We start from the raw sequence: 21,508 nt of genomic DNA, 5'->3' as shown, positions 1-21,508 counted from the left end.
ACGTAGGTTAGTGATGTCACTGAGGGTCAACTCTGATTTCCGCCTGGGTCTTCCTCACGCCAAGTCTTGTCTGGGGGAGATTCTCAAGCCCTTACACATGTAGGTGGGGGGAGCTTCAGGATTTTAAAACGGCAGCAAATCAATATGGTCAGAGGTCAGTGAGGTCTACAGAATTCTTTCTAGAAGACGCTCTCCCTGCCACGCTGCACTGTTTCGATTTGCCAATGGGTCGTGCCTCTACCTGGTCCTTTCCTAGAACGCTGGAGCTTCAAGGAACCCTCCCTGTGAGTCTGTGCTGAGGGGGAAGGGTTAATGGTCTACATTTGGGACATCGAGTAACTGAGTCTGGGAAAATGAAGTCACCAGGAGCCATGACCTGGTCTCAGGTTCCTCTCCGAGTTTCCTGTTGCCTTTTACATTTTGAATTAGGAAGAGCCACTCCGAAAAGTAGAGAGGAGAGGCAGTTGTCACAGCTCTACACATCCGTGAAAGACTCCGATCCCAATGTCTTTGATGACCCTGCTTGGCGTGGAATGGGTCTCCCTTTCTGCCATGGCGTGAGGGTTCTTCTAAGTTCGAGTCATAAACTTTTCTTCGCAGGGTACAGCCTTACATGAGGACCCATTTACTCACACGCCTGGAGTAGTTCTGCTAAGCAAGGGGTTCTCAGGTCTGTCCCCAGTGCCCAACAACACCACGGGCTGCACTGCCGAAAGGACTTCTCCGGTGAAATCTTCACGGCCGCTCCACGCTTGTGGCTAGCTAAGAGACCTTTCGACTTGCTCCTGGACCCCCGGCATCTCTTTGCTGGCCTGCAGACGGCGGTTCCGGGCAGCCTCACATACCGTGTTCCCACAGGCCCATCTTTTCCTCTAGCTCCCTCTTCACGGTCTTCTGTGATGATGATTTTCCTAAACTAGAGGACAGAGGGTCTCCCGCACCGTCTCTGACTACGGATGTGCACCCCGTTTCCTGTGGGATGAACACTTGTCACGTCCCGTGTATCTCATCAGACCACCTTTATGACCGACCACCGGAGATCCTTCCACTCAGGTACATGTCACGTGTGTGTCACACTACCTGCTTTTAAACCCCCTTTTCTAGAAACCCGACGCCAGGTACTTCTGGCTACTGCTAGCTGTTTTCAGTCCGAAATGGCTTTCCCCCTACTTTCTGACTACACACACGTGACCACGTCCAGGCTCAGACTGACGGCCACTGCTCAGAGCTACGTACCCCAAACCTCCCACAGTGGAAATCAACCTTGCATTCTCCTGCCCCCTCTTCGAACCTTAGCCTGTAACTGCTCAAATGTGCATCGAGCCGCCTCTTATGGCAGAAGCTCCTTGGCCGGTATCAGTCATCCCCAGGAAGCGCGGGGTCGCAGCCCTCAAGGAACAGGTCTCTTTCCTTCCCACGCCTCACAGTGGCCCAGGAGAGCACATGCTGTGAGGGCACGTGCTCAGGAAATGTCTGCTGAAATACTACAGCCTAACCCACCGTCCCACTCCGTACTCGAGAACGTACCTGCGGAAATAAGAGGGTACGGAAACACTGACCCAATCTCTGCCCCAGTGGTCACGCCCTCCCTGCGGGCGGGCACTCGCCTTAGGGACAGGAGAACACTTAGCACAGGTACGCGCTTACTCTTACATTTTTAAAAAGCAAATACTAAATAGTAATACAATAAAACTCCATTTGTAAGTTTACAAGATGGAATCAATAGTTTTATTTGCATTGTCAGAATTTTCCTAGTTTTTTTTTTTTAAAGAAAGACCAATTCCTGACAATTCCTAATAGGATGGAAATCTCAACGTATGCTGACGAGTCTTCATCGAGATGTAGCTCTCTAAAGACTTAGATTGAGCAAAACAGGTACCGGGGCACCTGGGTGGCTCAGTCGGTTAAGCAGCTGCCTTCAGCTCAGGTTATGATCCCACGGTCCTGGGATCGAGTCTCACATCCGGCTCCCTGCTGACTGGAGAGCCTGCTTCTCTCTTTCCTGCCTCTCTGCTTACTTATGCACGCTTTTTCTCTGTCAAATAAATAAATAAAATCTTAAAAAAAAAAAAAAAGGATAAAAGATACCAAAGTTTTCTCCAAGGGAAGAAAAACCAGTCTCAACAAAATGATTGCTTTGTGTCGCATCTGCCTTCCAGGAGGGCCCTAGACATGCTTTCTACCGAGGGCATATCTGGAGAGAGGGTGGCCTTGGAGAATGCTTCGAGATTCACGGGGTTTCTCTGTGCACAGTAAAGAGAAGATGGCTGGTCCGTTCTCTAAAGTCATCGAGCACATTCTCTGAGATTTCCAGTGCCCCCTTCTCCTTGGCTCTCCTAGGCGGAATCCCCTCGTGTAAATCCAACCCCTGGCAATGCTTGTGCCGCTGAAGTACCCTGAACTCAGCAGCAGCAGAGCGAGCCTCAGAACCCCTTGCTACCACAAAGGTTGAATCCTGAACATCTTCAACTACTGAGAGCCTTAATGGAACACGATGAGCATCACAGAGATGTCAGTTTGCACTTCTTCCTTTAACAACCTCTTCAGTTATTATGTGCAACAATCTTACAATTTGCATGTTATTATGTGCAACAGTCTTACGATTTGCATGTTGAGAAATGGCCCATCTGCTTTGCATCAGGGTCAGCTGGCTGCGTTGATTGGAAGTAAGTCCAGCGCTCGGCTGTAATTGTGAGCAGATGGGGCTTGGCCCCCCAGCCCCCAGGAGCCCCCAGCCCCCACTTCCAGGCCTTCTGCACAGGGCTGGGAGCTCACCCAGCACCCCAGTTGCATAACCAGATGTGCAGAACCCACAGCTCCTGGGTGCGTTCTTTCTCATGGAAATGACTAGACTTTTTGTTCTGTGAGTTATTTTGGAACAAAGGAGTCATCTGAAATCCACGCTGTTCTGTCAAAAATGGGATCCTATAACGTCCCACGATACTTGGCAATATGGGTGCATGGTCTACACCATCACAAGGATTGTGGTAAAAGTCGGTGATTTTAAAAATCTGGAAAAATACAGTGATAGAAAAGTCGATGATCAGAATCAGCAGTTGTAAATCATGAGTTCTGATTATTCCCATAAAAATGTTTGTCAGGGGGCACCTGGGTGACTCAGTGGGTTAAGCCTCTGCCTTTGGTTCAGGCCATGATCTCAGGGTCCTGGGATCGAGCCCTACATAGGGCTCCCTGCTCCGTGGGGAGCCTGCTTCCTCCTCTCTCTCTGTCTGCCTCTCTGCCTACTTGTAATCTCTCTTGTCAAACAGGTAAATAAAATCTATTTTAAAAAAACGTTTGTCCTAAGTCTAAATGCTATGCAAATGTAGGAAGACACAGCGTTCCAATGACTCAATAATTAAGCACCAGTCAGTGTCTCTGTTAGAGGCCATCAGTACTCTGGAATTTGTGTTCCCATCCCAATAAGGTCCTGGGTCACTGTATGCAAAATGCTAAAACAACAACAACAACAAAAAAACAGATTTCTGAGTAGTGGGATGAGTTCATCTCTAGAGACCTAAAGTTTCAATATTTCAAATATGAAGTCATTCACACAAATATTACGTCTACAACATGATCAGATTTTCCAGTTCATTTGGGGACAAACCGATAGGGGATTCGTTTTGGTCTACGCATGGTATAGGGAGAAAGGGAGATGACAGAGGGCCACAGATGAATCTCGGTCTTCACATGCGGAAAACAGGTTCAGCTTTTCCCCAGCCCTACCCTATCTAAGCAAGTGCCTTGGCAGGGGTCAGGAGAAACAGAAGTCTGGGCCGTAAAATAATACATCGTCTTTGGGAGGGAGGAGAGTTGACTGTAAATCAGCCCTCCAGCAGGCCAGGGGGAGCATCAAAGGGAACACAAGCGTCCGGACAAGCATCGTTCTCTGTCCTACACCTGCGGAGAAGCAGCCTCTTAAACTTCCCGCGATGACGCTGAGTCCCACGTCACCGGGAGCTGGCAGCTTGGGTGGCCTTTACCCAGGTTGCCGTTCACACAATTTGCAGGAAGCTGCTAACGATTTTACTTGAAGTCCGAAGTGAAAACTCTGCGTTGCGTTCCTTTGTTTTAAACTCGGACACCGAGGACGGTTCACTTAGGGGCATCAGGTATGGGCAATTCTTCCAGCATAAACCAAATTAAATGCTCCAACAGGATGCATTCCGTGGAACGTCTTTTCAAAATAGGCCTAGTTTTTAAAAGCTAAGTTTGGGACATCTGGGTGGCCCAGTTGGTTGGGTGTGATTTCAGTTCAGGTCATGATCTCAGGGTCGTGAGATCCAGCCCTGCATGGGACCCTGTGCTCAGTGTCGAGTCTGCTTAGAGCTTTCTCTCCCACTTCCTCGGCCCGTCCCTGCCACCCTCCTCTCTCTCTCTCAAATAAATAAATACTTTTTTATTATAGAGGCCATGGCTTGCATGGAGCACTGGGTGTGGTGACCTATGACGTGGCCGTGACCATCACGCAGGCTGTGGCGGGTCCCGCGCGGGCTCACGCACGCCTAGCCAGGGGCACTGTCCGACGCCACCCGGACACAGACACCAGCCTTCCTTCAGGGACTGCCCCACAGGGCAAGGGGGAGACATCACCGCGGACCTATATATATTCATTTTCAAAACACCAGTGCTATTACGCAAGGCTCACTACCCAAAAGGCACCGTCAGGTCAATGTCAGGTCTGTTTGTTCTATTTCCAGTCAGTTCTTCATGAACGGCCCGTCTCCGCAAAGAACCCAAGAGCTACTCTATAGAACAGGGACTTCAGGGCTTTAAAAAAAAATCCATTATTTAGCTAAGTGTACGTTTATATTTCAAGTCTCTTAATAATTAATTATTGATGCAGGCCCTTTGTAGAATATCTCCCTTATTCCTGGTGAACCAGACATACCTGAAACTCATACTGACTCTTCAGCACGTTTAAATAAAGAGCATCTTTTAATTTATACTGCCTCTTTACAACACCGCACGTTCAAACACGAAGGGTCCTACCGATGCCTTTTCAACAATCCTTCTAAAAGCATCCTATTTTTATGGGAAATGCTCATACTTACATACTAAATGCTCATACTTACATACTAAATGATCTGTAATAACAGAAAGGGCTTCCTAATAATAGACTTTAGAAAACTTAAAAGGTGCTCAGTTTTGCAAAAGTGATTTTACGTCGTTTATAATGCTAGGCGTGAACACGATGAAACTTCAAATCCGTTCAAGAAACGTCACCCGGCAAGCAGGGGAAGCGGCCGTTCCTTTGCATTGGGGACGTCATCCTTGAGCCAGGTGTCCCCAGCTCTTGTGCAGAAACCAGGAAAACTGGACGGGCTACCCAGGTTTGAGACGAGACTAATTCCTAAGGCAGCGCCTGCGGGAAAGAGCAGGGACGGCCGCGTTCTGGGAGACGGGAGGCGTTGCACCTTTGAGAGCAGACGTCGGACGCCAGCCACACGTGGTCCAACGCGGGCCTCGCTGCCCATGCGCTTTCACGGTTTAAAATAACCGACCTGGATCTGGACATCATATATATTTGCCGTGAGTCCGAGACAGGAGGAGAGAGTCCCTCTTTGTACTGGCCGTGAACGGCACCCAGTGCTGAATTCTGTTGGACTCTTCATACGAGATGCCAAAAAGCAGCAACATGCTGTGTCCTGGGATATTCTGAGCGTACCCAAAACGGGCCAGAGCACAACACAAGTGGTTTGGCTTCAAAGAACGGGGTCGCCGTTGCTGGCAGAGGCAAGTGTCGCTTAGCATCGGGAGTTACGGGCTCTGAAAACTGCCTAGGAACGTCAACTCTCACGTCCTCTCAATGGTTGGGTAGACTGAGTCCCCATCTTGGACAGAGAGCGGTTCCTCCATCTGGGCTCGCAAGACACTAACCAACCGCAGTATTGAAAGTCCACGCAGTGACCCTGCTGGCCTCGCACGGAGCCAACAGGAAAACCACGACACCCGTGGCTTTGCATGCGTTTTCAAGGGTGCTTCTACTTTCCAGGGATTTCCGTCGATTTGCTCCCGTGTCCCCAGGGCCGCTTACCTGACTTACTCTTTGTGGACAAAAGGACCAGTACTGGACTGAAGTTTGCTTCCTACACGGCCCACTGAGTAAGAATGACCTGTTCTGCCCTGGAAGGAGTTCCCGGGGCTGATCAGGCGCGTCCACTAACACTGGCACATGGTCTGCGTGGTGCAAAGGGCATTTTCTGATCGACTCTCTTCTCTTGCAACGGTGCCTTCTTGGACTGACCCCCATCCCCATGCACACACCCCCATCTCCAACCCCTTTCCCCATGCACGCGGCGCTTGCCCCCCGTGAGTTAATGACGTTCCCTTCACGTGGGCTCTGTCCCTTACCTTTGTACAAGGTCTTGGGCACCTGGCAGGTGTGCCCACACCCATTCGAACAACATTTCTTCACCCCGGAGCACTCCCTGTCGGCTTCGCAGCTCTCCACGCAGGCGGCGGCGAACCCGCTGGCCTTCTCAGGGGCCGGGCAGTCCCCCTGCTTCACCGACAGGACGTACTTGAGGAACTCACAGCTCGTCAAGCATTCGTAGTTCTTCTTGGGGAACAGAGGCTGAAGACAGAAGAGGAAAAATTCTCTTTTTTAAGGATTTTATTTTTTTTTACTCAACCTCCACACCCAACGTGGGGCTCCTAATGTACAGCCCCAAGATCAAGAGTCCCACGTCCTCTCGATGGAGCCAGCCGGGAGCCCCGTAAAGGAAAGTTCTCTTATTAAAGACACAGGACACCCGATTTCCAAGACATCAGAGAGGAAGGTGAGAATTCTTATTTGGTGAAAATGTCCTTGGAATGTCTAACAAAATAAACAAACGATTTGTTTTCTTTCCTCCCTAAAGAAGTCATATTTTAGGCTAATTTTGGAAAGGAATCCAGCCCGCAGGTGGTAACTTTGCACGCACCGGACAGATACGCAGGGACCGTGCACGTGAGCGCTCAGAACTCACGCAGCTGGTCGTATTCGTAAAGCATCTCGGAACCATCGAGGGCCCCTCTGGGACTACGGAACGCACACGCGGACTGTCGTTGTCGACGGAGTCACTTGTTCCGTGTGGTCAACGGGAATCACGAGCCCTTCGCTGTGCGTCTCCCTGCTGTCGCGTCAAAGGCTGCTCTCAGCCTCCGTTCCCTGAACCGGTTTAGTAATATCCGGCTTCTACTGTGCACACGGGACCTCGTATCGCGATGGAATTACCGGTCCGGGATGCCGTGGGACAATGAGGGTCAGGGTTACATTACAGCCCGGGTCTGGAGAGCATCGGCCAATGGCATTTCAGGGCCGCCCAGAATCTATCACACACTCGTGACGACAAGGATTCCCCGATTTTTTGAGAGCCTCGCACTAAGGAGAAAGCACGGGAAGTGGCAAGAACCCATTCCCAGATGCATCTTTCTCCTTTGGAAAAACAGTTCAGGACAGCATTCGGTGACCGCTCAAACATGAGAAGCAATCCGGGGGTTAGGGCTTCTTTCTGCCACTCCAGTGGGAGCTGCTGAGGGTCCCTAAAAGGAGCCCCCCCACCAGGGACAGAGGCCTCCCACGGTGGCCCTCCTGTTGCTGATGGATGGTGGCTGACAATCAGGCATCACGATCACCCTAACTTTCAGCCTACCCCTCCTCCTGCCCTGATAGCTCACCAGGACCCCAGTGAGGCCGGGCTCTGCTGGGTATGACAGTTCAGCCCCCCCCCCAAGCAGTGCAAACAGCGGCATCGGCGCGCCGGGGAAGGCCTGTGCTTTCTCTACACAGGAAGCAGGCCATCCTCAAGGAGGGCACATCGTTTGCGATCAGATGTCAAATCCAAATCGGGGATGTAAGAAATGGAGATGGTAGCACAGGGGAGCGCAAACCAGAGGTAGAAGGTGAGCACTGCGGGGCTGTGTGCCAGCCGGCTGCTCCCATCGATGACTTCCTGGGACTCGGGACTGGGAGCGCCTGGTCACACCTGGGGAACACCTGCGTGACGCCCGGTAACACCTGCTGCCGGCAGACTGCGGCTCTCTGCCCTCTAGGAACACCTGGTAAGGCCTGCCGGCCACAGCCCGCGACGCCTCACCGTTGGAAGTCTGACCTCCAGCCAGATACGTCCTCCCCAGGGAGGCCGGCAGGGGGACCGTCAGCCAGAGAGGGTCTCCCGCAGTGGGAGACGTATGTTAACAAGGGGTTAAAAGGGAAAGGAAAAACCCTCCCCATCGCCCAACTCCCTGATTTAAGGGAGGAGACAAAGGAAGGTCTCTGACTCACTTCAAGGTAGAGGGTTAATTGGAGGCCGCTATTTTGCATGTTGATGGTGACCAGAAAGCTCCCTGAAAAGCCCAAGCGTGGTAACTTCAGCTCGAGGACCTATGTCGGGAGCCCCGGCTAACGCCGTCGCCAACGCAAAATGTTCCACTGTGCTTCTCCTGCCTCCTTCCCCCAAATGATGCTGCATCAGATCTGCTTATGGGGGTGCCTGGGGGGCTCAGACAGTAAGCGTCCAGCTCTTGCTTGCGGCTCAGGCCCCGGTCTCAGGGTCCTGGGATGGAGCCCGGGGTCGGAGTCTGAGCTCAGCGGGGAGTCTGCTTCAAGATCCTCTGCCTCTGCCCCTCCCCCTGCTGCTGTGCGCTCTCTGTCTCTCTCTCTCTCTAAAGTACCTAAGTCTTAAGAAATAAAAATTAAAAGTCTGTATATGAATTATGATGGTAAATGCTACACCATGCGCATTTTAACGAAATTAAACAAAAATCTACGTCAGAGCGAGAAACATGTGCGTCCCGTGCCAGACACGGATGCTCCCTGATAGACACGGGGTCCTTCTGAAAGTGTCAGTTTAATGTTCCTGAGGAGCCAACTCCGTGTGACCATTAAATACGAGGGAAGAGCGCACACTCTCACACAAGGCGGAAAACTGGAAACGCTACCTTAGAAAAAGTGCAACCCCAACGTTAACGGCAATCGCGGACTTCAAATAAATTATTCACCCTCGGTCAAAAGAGGGTCTCGATCTAAGAACTTCCCAGGTACAACTTACAAGGAAGGTCACAGTTTCAGAACTGACACTTCAGTCACACATTTGTAGCCAGTTAATTTTTTAAACACTTCGGTAACCCAAAAGCATCACTTCTTAAGGCTTTTCTCCCTTTGTCGATTCCACAGCTCATTGTTCTGGGAGCGGCTCGATGTGCTCTCCTTTGTTCGCTTTTGGATCTGTCCATGGAGGTCCAACCCAAACTTGGGAGTCAAAGCAGGGTGTGAAGGGAGCTGCAGCCGGAATGACGGCTGTTTGCCAGTCCTCCTTTTCCGCCAAAAGGTACACGGGACAGGGCGCTGCAAGGACTTAGTTACCAGAATTACTTGGCCCGCACGGGCTGAAATTTCCAAGTAGAAATAGTTTTGTTAAACCTGGCAAGTGTTGACCGCTCGCTCACTAGGAAATCACCGGGACTGAGTCTGTGCCACGGGATAATCAAATCAGCTCCCTTCCAGCGCCCCATATGAACGCAAGGTAGGACTCGACATTCAGGTGACAAAGCACGGGGCCGCCTGTCCCTGTTAGTCTAACGATCTGTGTGCCGACCGCCACGCCCTTGAACCCTGCGCGGGGAACGCAGAGACCGTGTCTCCTCACCTTAATAATAATTTACTGACATAACCATGCATTATATGTTTATAAAAATAATTATAATTTCCTGACGGAGCTAATGGGGCAGAATGAGAAACAAAAACAGCAGCCGACCCAAATGGGAAACGCTGGATCCCGATGAACCCAAGAAGGGTCATACCGAGCGCGACGGTTCAGATCTCCGGGTGGATGTGAGAGATGTTGTGTACGTTTATTCAACAGCCTTCCTTTTTGGGATGGCTTCGAAACTGTGGACTTGTGTGTGTGTGTGGGGGGGGGGTGTCTGTGTGTGATGGTTTCGAGAACCATGGAAACAAATGTGGGAAGAGAAAAAGTTCATCTTTGCCCCGGAGCTTTCGAGACTGACCCATGAGCCTGCAAGAGCACAGACAGCGTTCTGAATATTACGTGAGACGGCGCGCAAAGGACCCAGCTCTGTTATGCGGAGCCGGCCCACAATGGGAGCTCCACAGCACTGGGGTCACGGCTGTCTCCTGTCTTTTCCCATGCGACACGTTTACTGTCGAACGTTTCCAAATTCTTCTGTGATTCTGACCAAAATGTCTTAAGATCCGCAGACGGAAAGCTGGCCTGCTTCCTCTGCAGTGACCATCCACACGTTTCCAGCGCGCTGCTCCCCAGTCAGCACGGAAACCGGCACGCGGGAACGGGGCCCTGCAGGCACCGATGGGAAAGAAAACGTCGCGGTTTTGTGGATCCACTTACAAGGACAGGGACTCGGTACAACAATCGTACAGCAGACTTCTGCCAAACTGTTCCGCTGTTGTCTGTGAAAGGCAAATTTGGATGCTCTCTATCTGTTACGTTGGATCGGTATCTTGGATTAGGCTGAAAAACGATTAATGGTCTGACTAGAAACTGGAGAATGTGTGGTTTCTGCACGCAGGTCTCTCACAATGCCTTCGAGCGCAGCTTACTGGGAATGTTCTCGTTGAACAGAATCAGGACTGAGATGAGTGCAAGTCAGGAAAAATGATGTGTGGGTATTAATACTCTAGATCTAAAGAAAATGTGTCAATTGCTCTACTAATGGCCAGTTTAAGTCCTGGGGAACAAAGGTCATTCAATGTCCGTGAAGACACTTCTGACCAGTAAGCACCTTCTACGTCTTGTGGTATTCCGAGTTAGTTACTGGTGGACCTGGCCAGAGGGATGTGAAAAATGTAGGAAAGGGGCGAGTTATCCAAATCATTAGGACTAGGATGGCCATCAGCTCCATGTTGAATGGGAGCAGGTGCAAAATGTTGTACTACTTCTTTTTAAAGATATATCCAGCCGTTGACGCAAACTATTCATTGTAAAATTAATGTACTTACAACTCCTCCATAAAATTACTCCTAAGAATCACTGCCCTTCCAGGATCCTGTATTTTGCTAGAGTCTTCGGTATCTCGTGGATGTCACTGTGCTCCCAAAGAAGGGTTGGATAAAGCAGAGTATGAAGTAAATGAAAACACTCGGGGGGGAGGGTGTGGGATTAGGTGGAAATCTTCATAGTTTGTGGACTCTTACATATTAGTTGATTCTTATAAATCTCTCCTACACCCCATCTCTTCGATTAAAGACGAAACTGCGTTTCTTAGGGCCGTATGTGGGCAACATGCTAATTTCCACGTGCCTGGCAAATGACAGACAGAAAGTCAAATCCTAACAACAAAGAGTAGGTTAATAGTTCCCGGACGCGTGAAAAGACACGATTTCACTAATAGTGACAAGACACTATTATCTTTGTTTTGTGTGGTATGAAATGCAAGGACCGTACAATGAAATATCTCATGCCGTGACCATGGAATGAAGAACATAAAAACAGGAAGTTCGTAAGTCATCTTCCTATGTTAGAATCCATATATACATGAAGCCTCAGGTATGGAAAGAACGTTGCCCTCGGTATTTAATGCAATTCAACAGAACCATATCAAGCATCAAATGTTGCAGCCTTTGCTGAAAGCCAGGGCCTTGAGTGGGTTTTCCTGCTCCAGCCAAAAAGCAAAGGCAGCCTCGTGCCGAGAATCCCTCCTGCACATCGTCTGCTGGCTCATCTCATGGAGGCGCCCCAACCCCCATAACCATGATTACTTCCGTCTTACAAATGATGAAACCGAAGCTTGGGGAGATTATTATTTATCCCAAATCACAAGACAAGGACGCGTGTGAGCCACGATGACAACCGATGGCTTTCTGAAGACCACACCATATCTCGGGGTAAACTGGGGAGATGGCTAAGCCAGCCACTGTCCACGTGCATTCCTACGAGCAGCACCGGGAGCCTCTATCTCCTGAAATACCCACGAAGAGAGGGAACGCACTGCAGATAGGTTCTTATATACATAATATATGGAAATCATCTGGATGACTGATATATACACACACACACACATAAATGTATATATTTTATGTATTACACATACACACACACACACACACGTGTGATATATATGTAAATCAAAAGGACAGAAATCTTATCCAGGAATACTAATAAAAACAAGCAAACCACATCGCTGAGTTGACAGTTTAAGACCAGGGAGCACCTATTGTCGCTTAGGGGATGATGCGAACACTCCCCAGACCTAAGTTCCCACATGCTGGCCAAGGGCCAACGTCTTAATCAGGAATTTGTAAAGAGAGCAGTCTTAGGTTTCCTATGGTAACTTTTCTTCCCAGGTAAGCATGGCTCTTCTGGATGGCAGAATTTGGAGTTACGGTTTGGTTTTATTCCCCAGCGTTTATATGAAGTTTTCATTGTGCATATATCATTTCTACAAAATAATAAAAACATAGTGTTTTTTATAAAGATTTTTATTTATTTATTTGACAGACAGAGATCACAAGTAGGCAGAGAGGCAGGCAGAGAGAGAGGAGGAAGCAGGCTCCCTACGGAACAGAGAACCTAATGTGGGGCTCGATCCCAGGACCCTGGGATCACGTCCTGAGCCGAAGGCAGAGGCTCTAACCCACTGAGCCACCCAGGCACCCCAAAAACATAGTGTTTAAAAAAAACAACCAAAACTGCCAGTTGCATCTTTCAAAGAAAACATTTAAATACTAAGTATGCATGAAATAGGAAAAAAGCATTCTCCATTCAAATGTTTCTAATTTGTTCTTGTAAATGCAATTATGATTTGCCTGGAAACTCAATTATACACACTAATTTATTAGATTGGATTACAATCCATTTGGATCTGGGGCAAATTATACACCTTAGCCATGAATAATATAAAATAGAAGAAAATCAGAAACATGCATGTTAGGCAAGTCTCTTCCAATGAGGACGTGTCCCTTTTGACAGATGACAGATGACAGTCATCTTTACTTACACTGATCTCAACCTCCTCTTCATTGACCTGCTTTTCGATTTGTTTGGAAGGCAAATGTGCCACCTTGTATGGAAAGATCCATGGTCAGTTCTTCCATTGGGAGCAACACTCTGAAATCTTGCTGGAAGATCTTTGGACGATCCCTAGGCACATATGTGATTCCAGAAATTCAAAAACTCTTCGAGAGCCAGGGACAGCGAGGGCCCTCCAGTTAAACTCTCATTTCCTTCTCTCCCCTTCGGCCTGTATTTTGTTACCTGGAATTACCAGGCATGCCTATGAAGCAATACCCCGTGAAAGGATTTATATACTAATTCATAAGCCAAACTGCCGTCCTAGGTGCTAGGCGTGGAATGACGAGCAAAAGAACGTATGGAAATTGTGCTCTGCTATGCTTACTGCTTATACGGTTAGCAGCAAGCAGGTCAGTCATCAAGGAGTTTAATTTGTAGTAAAATAAGGCAGACGCAGCAAGTCATGAAAGTACAGGAGGTCAACAGAGGATTAGCCTAAGGGAATGAACAGTCACGAGGGTAAAAGATGCAGCGTAGGGAAGACAGCCTGTGGCACTCTAATATTATTGTATGCTGACAGACGGGGGCACAGCACAGAGTACACAGAACCTGAGTCACTACAGATACTCCCGAAACTAATGTCACACTGTGTCAACCATCCTGCAATTAAAAAAACGGTAAATAACCCCTTAAAAAGGATTAGACAAAGCGAAAGCTCTTAAAAAAGATAAGTCGTGATCTCAGGGTCCTGGGATCGAGCCCCGCATTGGGTTCTCTACTCCGTGGGGAGCCTGTTTCCCCCTCTCTCTCTGCCTGCCTCTCTGCCTACTTGTGATCTCTCTCTCTCTCTCTCTCTGTGCCAAATAAATAAATAAATAATCTTTTTAAAAAAAGGTAAGTCATCAATATTTAGAATGAAGTGAATACAGAATATGATGTGAAGGACAAGGAATATTCTAGAAGGAGGGGATAGCGAATACATCAGTCAGGCAAGAGCCGTAGGAATTGGAGGCAAACCTAATTTTACAAGTCTCAGTATCTCCAAATACAAAAGGGAGATAATTATGACTATTGTGTACTATTACCCTAAGCATTAAGTATGCAAAAAATTAGCAAGATTTTGGAACATCAAAAAGTTAAAAACAGTGTTAGCCATTAATATGAGTATCAGAATTTTTAAACATAGTTCTATAAATCCTACAAAAAAAAAACAATGGGAAACAGTACAGGTTAATTGCCTAAAATCCCCATATCCCTAATTACTCACAAAGAGGAATGAAATCTAGGGGCATGTAGCTGGCTCTGTTGGTAGAGCATGTGACCCCTGATCTCAGGGTCATGAGTTCAAGCTCCATGTTGGGCATGGAGCCTCCTTAAAATTAAAAAAAAAAAAAGAAGAAGAAAAAGAGGAACAAATCCTGAACTTGTGAAATGTAGCTGTTTATTCTTTTATTATATTTTCAAGCTTCTAGAAGTCTTCCATCTCAAAGAGATTTGCAAACACTGGCCAACGGTGCAAAACCATCACACCCATTCAAGGTACAAGTAGAATCATACTTTAAAAAGATACACACTTTACCCTCTTACACACTGAAAAGTTCTATGTCTCCAATTTCAATGCTGGTATGGTGGTTCCACACACAAGCTGCATGTCCTACAATTCAACTCAGTTCTGACGCCATCTACCCACAAACAGCTTCAGATCCCCCAAGGACAGGCTCAGTCCCACAAGACCACACCCTCTCCCTTCAGAGACCAGTCGCAAGTCCAAAAGGAAAAAGAGAAAAAAGAAATCTAAAGAAACAAAACCAGAAATGATAGAGGTAACAGAGTTAGCAGAAATGGACATTTTAAAAGTCATTGTAGACTGGACACGCATCCCAGCCAGCCAATCATCCCTGCTGCACCTCGGGCCAAGGTTTCAACAGACCTCACCAAAATGCCGTCTCAAATGGAACATGCCATGGAAACCATGATGTTCACATTTCACAAGTTTGCTGGTGATAAAGGCTACTTAACAAAGGAGGACCTGCGAGTACTCATGGAAAAGGAGTTCCCTGGATTTTTGGAAAATCAGAAAGACCCTCTGGCCGTGGACAAAATAATGAAGGACCTTGACCAGTGCCGAGATGGCAAAGTGGGCTTCCAGAGCTTCTTCTCGCTAAACGCAGGGCTCACCATTGCATGCAATGACTATTTTGTAGTACACATGAAGCAGAAGGGAAAGAAATAGGCGATATTGAGCACCACTCCTGCCCAATGAGAGTTCTTCCTAAGGGTCTTTTAAGGAATCTGTCACACAGCTTTCCTCTGTATAAAGGATTCCATTGGCAGTTGGGGACCCTCAGAAAATTTACAAATAAAATCCAACCCCCATTTGAGAAGCAGAGAAAGAAAAGTCAGATAAGCTTTTGATTTTTATATTGTTTGCATCCTCTTGCCCTCAATAAACAAATTCCTTTTTTTAGTTCCTCAAAAAAAAAAAAAAAGTCATTATAAATGTGCTCTGTCTTCCCAGGAATGTGGGAGAAAGACACAGAAAGACCTGCATGGAACTTCCAGAAGTAAACATGAAGAAATGAAAACTATGACCGAGAGCATCTTAAGAAGGTCAGGCACTCTCCAAAGAAGGGAACTTTAAGACACAGTGGTGAAAATTAGCAAAATAAAGCAGGGGGTGGGGAATGAAGAAAAAACACGATCAGAACACTCAGTGACCCAGGTCATAATACAAAGTCTATCATGTATAACTAGAGTCCCCGAAGGAGGGGATGCAGAGAATGGGATAGAAAAAAATATTGGCTCGTATACAGGGCCACCTGGCTGGCTCAGTCAGTTAAGCAGCCAACTCTTGATTTCAGCTCAGGTCATGATCTCGGGGTCATGAGATGGACCCCCATATTGGGCTCTGTGCTGGGTATGGAGTCTGCTTGAGATGCACTCTCTCCCTCTCTCCCCAACCCGCTCATGCACAGTCTTTCTGAAAGAAAGAAACAAAGAAAGAAAGAAAGAAGAATGAATGAATGAATGAATATTGGCTGATATGTAAAAAATTTTATTAAAACTATACGCCCAATTAAAATTAGAAGCATCTCCCTCAAGCCCAAGAAGTAGAAAGACTACCCAGTCACAACTCCATCATCTTATTGCTTAAAACCAAATACAGCAAGAAAATCTTCAAAGCAGACAGGGAAATACAAAGACATTTTATACACAACAAGAAATTGAGAATGTCAAGAGATTTTTCTGAAAACATACAAGACAAGAAAATGAAGAGAGATTTTTAAACTACTAATTAAAAAAAAAGTCAACCTAGAATTCTATACCTAGTCAAATACCTTTCGTGAAGGGATGGAGACAAACCCCCAATTAAAGTTCTGTAATTTGAGTGATTAGGAATGTGGGGCCTTTTCCTCTAAACACCATCCTCATCTGTTTATTTTCAGTCCTTACCAGTGACTGCATCTTTTCTCTGTATGGAATATCACAGAAGAAAACACAAAAGACGTCACAGAATTCGCAGGCAAGTGTAAGTGAGTGCTTGGCAGGGAACCCCAACACCGCAGAGGGAGATCCATGTTCTTGCTGTGCAGGGCAGCCCCTGGGCCTGTGGCCTCGGTGCTGTCCATGGGAAATGCAGGCTCTGGGGGCCCACAGCACACGCCCACTGAGTCGGAATGTGTATGTCTAAACCATACCCAGGTGATCTGTACGCACAGTGGGGTCTGGGCCATCCTGGATGCTGGACTAGGCTTTCGCAGGGGCAGTGGGTGTCCCTGTGACTCATCCCTGCTTTCATACTCCAGAACTCTGGGCTTCTGACCCACGCTGACCCACTCTCTAACTTCACATGCCTCACAGGACTCGTTTTCCCGAGCACACGAATGGAGTCAAGTCTTCCCAAAGGAAAGGTACTCACAACTCATGTCCTCAGACGGTGAGCCCCTGGCCGCGGCCCCTTCTCTACCCTTCTCCCACACACGTGATCTTGGTGAAGGAACCTAAACGTACACAAACAGTTGTGTGTATTGGGTCTGCATTTCTCCCCGTACTTTCTATCTGACAACCAAGAGTTGGAGATGTTGATGACTCCTCCTCCACGGAAACCCTCTGATCTGCTTCTAGTCACCTCATCAGGACAAAACTCCTCTTCAGCCTCTACCTCACTGACCTATCACAGAATTCAAAAATGTTAACCTTGCCTTTCCCCTTCAGAGTAAAAATGGCTAATATTCACTCAGTGTTTCCCATGTTCAGACACGGGTTAAGTGTTGTACAAGCATCTTTCATGAGATTTTTATTTTACTTATTTTATTTATTTGCTTATTTTCATTTTACTTAAATTTGATGCTCTTACGATTTCCAGCCCATTCCCTTAACTCCTTCTACCTGTTCTGTCCCTCTTTTCCATCCATATAGGTCTTCAAATCATTCAGAATAATCTCCAATCTTCAGGGTTGGTTTTTTTTTTTAAATCAACTTGCAAAACTCATCAAGTGTCCTCTAGTTGAATCTCACATGATTCTATATTCCCCTGGCGTCATATAAAAATTTAATGAAAATGGAATCTCCCTATTTCAAAAAATGAGGGGAAAAGGCCTCCATTCTATGGAGAACATGTCCCGTCTAGCCAATAAATTACCAAACAACGTTAAGAAGTCACTCAGTAGGCTTGATTTTGTCATTCTGCAGGGCTATAAAATTTGACATAATGAGGATAACTTCCTAAGATGCAGGTAAAGGAAATCTCACAATAATTGTAAAACTTCATAAGCATTCCTTGAAATGTTTCATTCCAGAAATCCCACTATCTGCGAAATTGAGAGGGAAACCAGGACAGAGTCCGCACGTTTCACCACCACCACCCAAAGATCACGATCCAGAAATACAAGGAACACTTGGATGTGTTACAAAAATGTAAAAGGTAAAGGCTTATCATTTCTAAAAAATAAAGGTTTCCTATGTAGAAAGGTAAAAGCCACCGTTTTTTGAAAATGAGCTCCGTGCCAGTGCCCCACGCCTGCACCCCGTCTTACGAACACTCCTGGCCACGCACGGGATGTCAGCACAGAACGTGGAGGTTTCAGAAGAAACCTTCCACAAATTCCAAACTGACACCCCAACACACCTGTGCTGAGTCTTGTGTCTATCACCCCCTCGGCCGACATGCCCGCCTGGGCATATGACACTGTTTCCTTGTTTGGCACTCAACTTCTTCCCATACATTTAACCCTTTGACTGCTGTCCCAGACACCAGAAGGTGCAGCTTCCATTCCTGAAGGGAGGCATTTACTGCGTGCACTGGGTTCTGGAGCACTGGAAGGATAACAAGTTTTGAGCGTAAGAAAGCCCCCGCAGGAGCGTGATAAACCCCAACAGCTTTCGTTTCTGACGTGTGCTGTCAGGAGGACTGGAATTATCTATGGTCCTGGGCATCCAAAGTCCTAAGGAGCCTTATTGTTCCTTCAGTTCCTTGAAGTGCCCTTAATTAACCAGAATTTTGCATAACCAAACCTCTCTTGTACTTCAAGGGTGTTTAAGCCTGGAGGGCTGGCCAACAACATTATGTTAGACACAGGCTCAGATTCATTTCCCCCCATGGGGGCTTAGTACGGCTTCCTCCTCCACTCTGTCCTGGGACACAGCGCAGACTTAGGAGGGGCGCACCTGGATTCCAGATCTTCTGGAAGAAGCCATTAAACATGGGATCTTGGGCAGATAACACCATTCACCATTTCCCCCTTGTATGTCAGTCCTGTTGTCCCGTAAGTTCACCCAGTAAAATTCAGGCTTAACTTCTTATAAGAATCGTTGTGAAAATCCAATATAAGAAGCTTGGAAAACATTTTGGAAAGCAAAACAACAACAACAACAACAACAAAATTCCCTTAAAACTCAGACAAAGGCAATTTTAAAACAAAATTTGGTTTTATACCATCAAGAAAGGAAAAGAGTAGTGTCCTTGATAACTTAGATGCCTGCAGTTATAAGAAGGGAACATTTAAATGTGAAGAAATGTGCATTTTATGATCAGGAAGAAAAATGGTTGATGATGATTTTTAAACCTTTAAAAAAAAATAGTGAGATGGAGATAATGTTTAATGACTAAACTGGAACAGTAAAGCATGACCCACCCTCCTCCAAAACCCAACATGGGGAAACTTCTCCCATGTGATCCGAAGAAGGCATCCTGCAGGATTCCGACTCTGACACAGTCAACCTTTTCATCTAAGGGATAACATCCTTAACTCCAGCAGCAGCTTGAACTGTAGAAAGGATCAGACGCGAAGTCCAGGAGATCAGTGTGTGCGGCAGCCACAGACACACTCTAGGTGACAGATTGTGACCACGCCTCCAAAGACTTCTCCTACGCAGGGAAACTGATTTCTTGACTAAAATAGCAAGAACAATGCAGCTTTGTTTAGAAATAGGTGCTGGGCGTACAGGTCAGGAAGCAACAACGTTCTGAAGGGTCCGGCAGGGTCATGGCAGGATTAGGACTGCTTCTTTGCATAGGGCAGGAGGTCAAAAGCTCCGCAGGCACGGCGGTAAGCAGCCTCAGCCTCGTGCACCTCTGGACCCATCACAGGTCCTCAGCTCTGCTGCCGTGAGGCCCCGACGCGGCCTGCGACAGAAGTCCCGTGAGCCGGCGAGGCCCAGTTCCTATACACCTTCACTTGTAAGAACGGGAGGCAAACCGTGCCTTCAAAGACAAATAAAGCTCAGAGTGTCTTGCAAATCAACACACTGGTCCAACCCAACGGTTCAGCCTTTCCACCGGGAGAGGAATGACCTGTAGAGTCCTTCTGGGTGTAAACGTTTACGAAGGGAAAGCGTGGCAGGTTCGCGAAAACAGGGATCCCGTCGGCACGCGAGCAGTGACGGGGGAAGCGAGAGGCGGACGGGATTGTCTTAGGGCTGCCTCAGGGAACGATCAGCCTCCAAACGCCGAAACGGGGATCGGTCCTGCAGGACTCAGTCTCTGTCAACGTGGGATGCAGACAGGAACGCAACACGGAAGGAAACAAGACACGTAGATGCAGGCGGCCGAGAGGAACTGACGGGGGACAGGAGCTCGAGGGGTGGGACCAGCGGGCTGAGGTCGTGAACCGGCCTCGACTTGTCCCAGCTCTCCGGGTCCAGCTCACCTCTCCTGCCGGAGCAGGAAGCACCATGGGTCCACGAGTCCCATTTCTATCAACTGCATTGGGTTCCGCAGCCCTCACGGCTGTTTCAGAGAGAAGAGCGATCACGGGAGTGCGCGGTCACATTTGACCCTGCTAGCGAGAGAGGTTTCGGATGACCTTCAGTGACACCGTCCTTCAGAGGTCACGTCATCTGCCCAGCACTACGGATCTTAAGGGATCCCGTGTTTATGCAGCCCACACCGTGGTCCACCTTGTTCCTCCAGATCCTACGACAGCTTATTTTAATTCACACGGATGGACGGTGTGCAGAGAGCACAGAATGCAAGGTAGGACCAGGAGGGCAAGTTACAGAACACATAACACCTGCACCCATACTCCGCTTCTGCTCTATTTCTGACGACTCTGGCTCTGGTCCATGCCGCAAGGGGCATGAACCACTGCTTTTTATTTGCTCTTTGTAGCCGACACAGCTCAGAGCGAGCGCCACTGAGTCATAACCGCCCCTGATGTCTTCACCTCCCTTGGCGCGTGTCTGTGTGTGTGTGTTTGCGTGCATGCGTGCGTGTGTGTGTGTGTGTGTGTGTGTTGGTGGCCGTCGTGACTTGCTTCTAACCAGCAGAATATGGCAAAGGGGAAGAGATGTCCCTCCGGAGACTGTTGTATTGTGGAAAGGTTGGTCTCAGCAGACTACAGGTCGAGAGCTCTTGCTGGCCTTGAAAAAGTAACTAGCCATGTTGAGACCGGCCTGGCGGGGAGGGTATGTGGTGAGGAACTGCAGGCAACCTTCAGATGTGAGAGTGGCCTCCAGCCAACAGCCACCGAGGGAATGGGACCTCACTTCCACAATCGTAAGGGATGCATTCTGCCAGCGACCGCCATGAGCCTGGAGGCCGACCATGAGCAGAAGCAGCTGAGCCCGCAGACGAGAAAGCAAGCCCGGCAGACACCCTGATGATGGCATCGTGGGATCCTGACACAAAGATCACCTTTAAGTCATGTCGAAACTCCCATTGCACAGAAACTGTGAGATAAGAAATATCTTGTCCACGGAATGGGAGAAGATATTCGCAAATGACAGCACAGACAAGGGCTGACATCAAGATCTATAAAGAACTCCTCAAACTCAACATTCAAAAAATAGATAAACACATCAAATAGTGGGCAGAAGACACGAACAGACACTTCTCCAATGAAGACATACAGTTGGCTAACAGACATGTGAAAAAATGTTCATCATCACAGGCCATCAGGGATATTCAAATCACAACCACACTGAGATATCACCTTACACCAGTTAGAATGGCCAACATTAGCAAGACAGGAAACAACATGTGTTGGAGGGGATGTGAAGAAAGGGGAACCCTCTTCCACTGTTGGTGGGAATGC

At 47.8% G+C, this 21,508-nt stretch overlaps 2 protein-coding genes across 2 annotated transcripts in view; one reads left to right on the top strand and one right to left on the bottom strand.

The window, feature by feature from the left end:
• The window catches only part of ANOS1 (anosmin 1), a 173,711-nt gene that overhangs the window by 51,460 nt on the left and 100,743 nt on the right, over positions 1-21,508 (bottom strand). The window contains exon 4 of the mRNA XM_044234665.1: positions 6,355-6,577. Coding sequence (XP_044090600.1) covers positions 6,355-6,577 — 223 coding nt within the window. The remainder of the gene's footprint in view (positions 1-6,354; positions 6,578-21,508) is intronic.
• On the top strand, positions 14,855-15,245 carry LOC122896459 (protein S100-A10). The gene has a single exon (XM_044234666.1). The coding sequence runs from the start codon at positions 14,914-14,916 to the stop codon at positions 15,205-15,207; it is 294 nt and encodes a 97-aa protein (XP_044090601.1). The 5' UTR covers positions 14,855-14,913; the 3' UTR covers positions 15,208-15,245.

Source organism: Neovison vison, chromosome X, assembly GCF_020171115.1.
Source record: "Neovison vison isolate M4711 chromosome X, ASM_NN_V1, whole genome shotgun sequence".
NCBI lineage: Eukaryota > Metazoa > Chordata > Mammalia > Carnivora > Mustelidae > Neogale > Neogale vison.
Note: the sequence above shows the minus strand (reverse complement) of the source record. Positions and strands in the feature narration are given on the sequence as shown.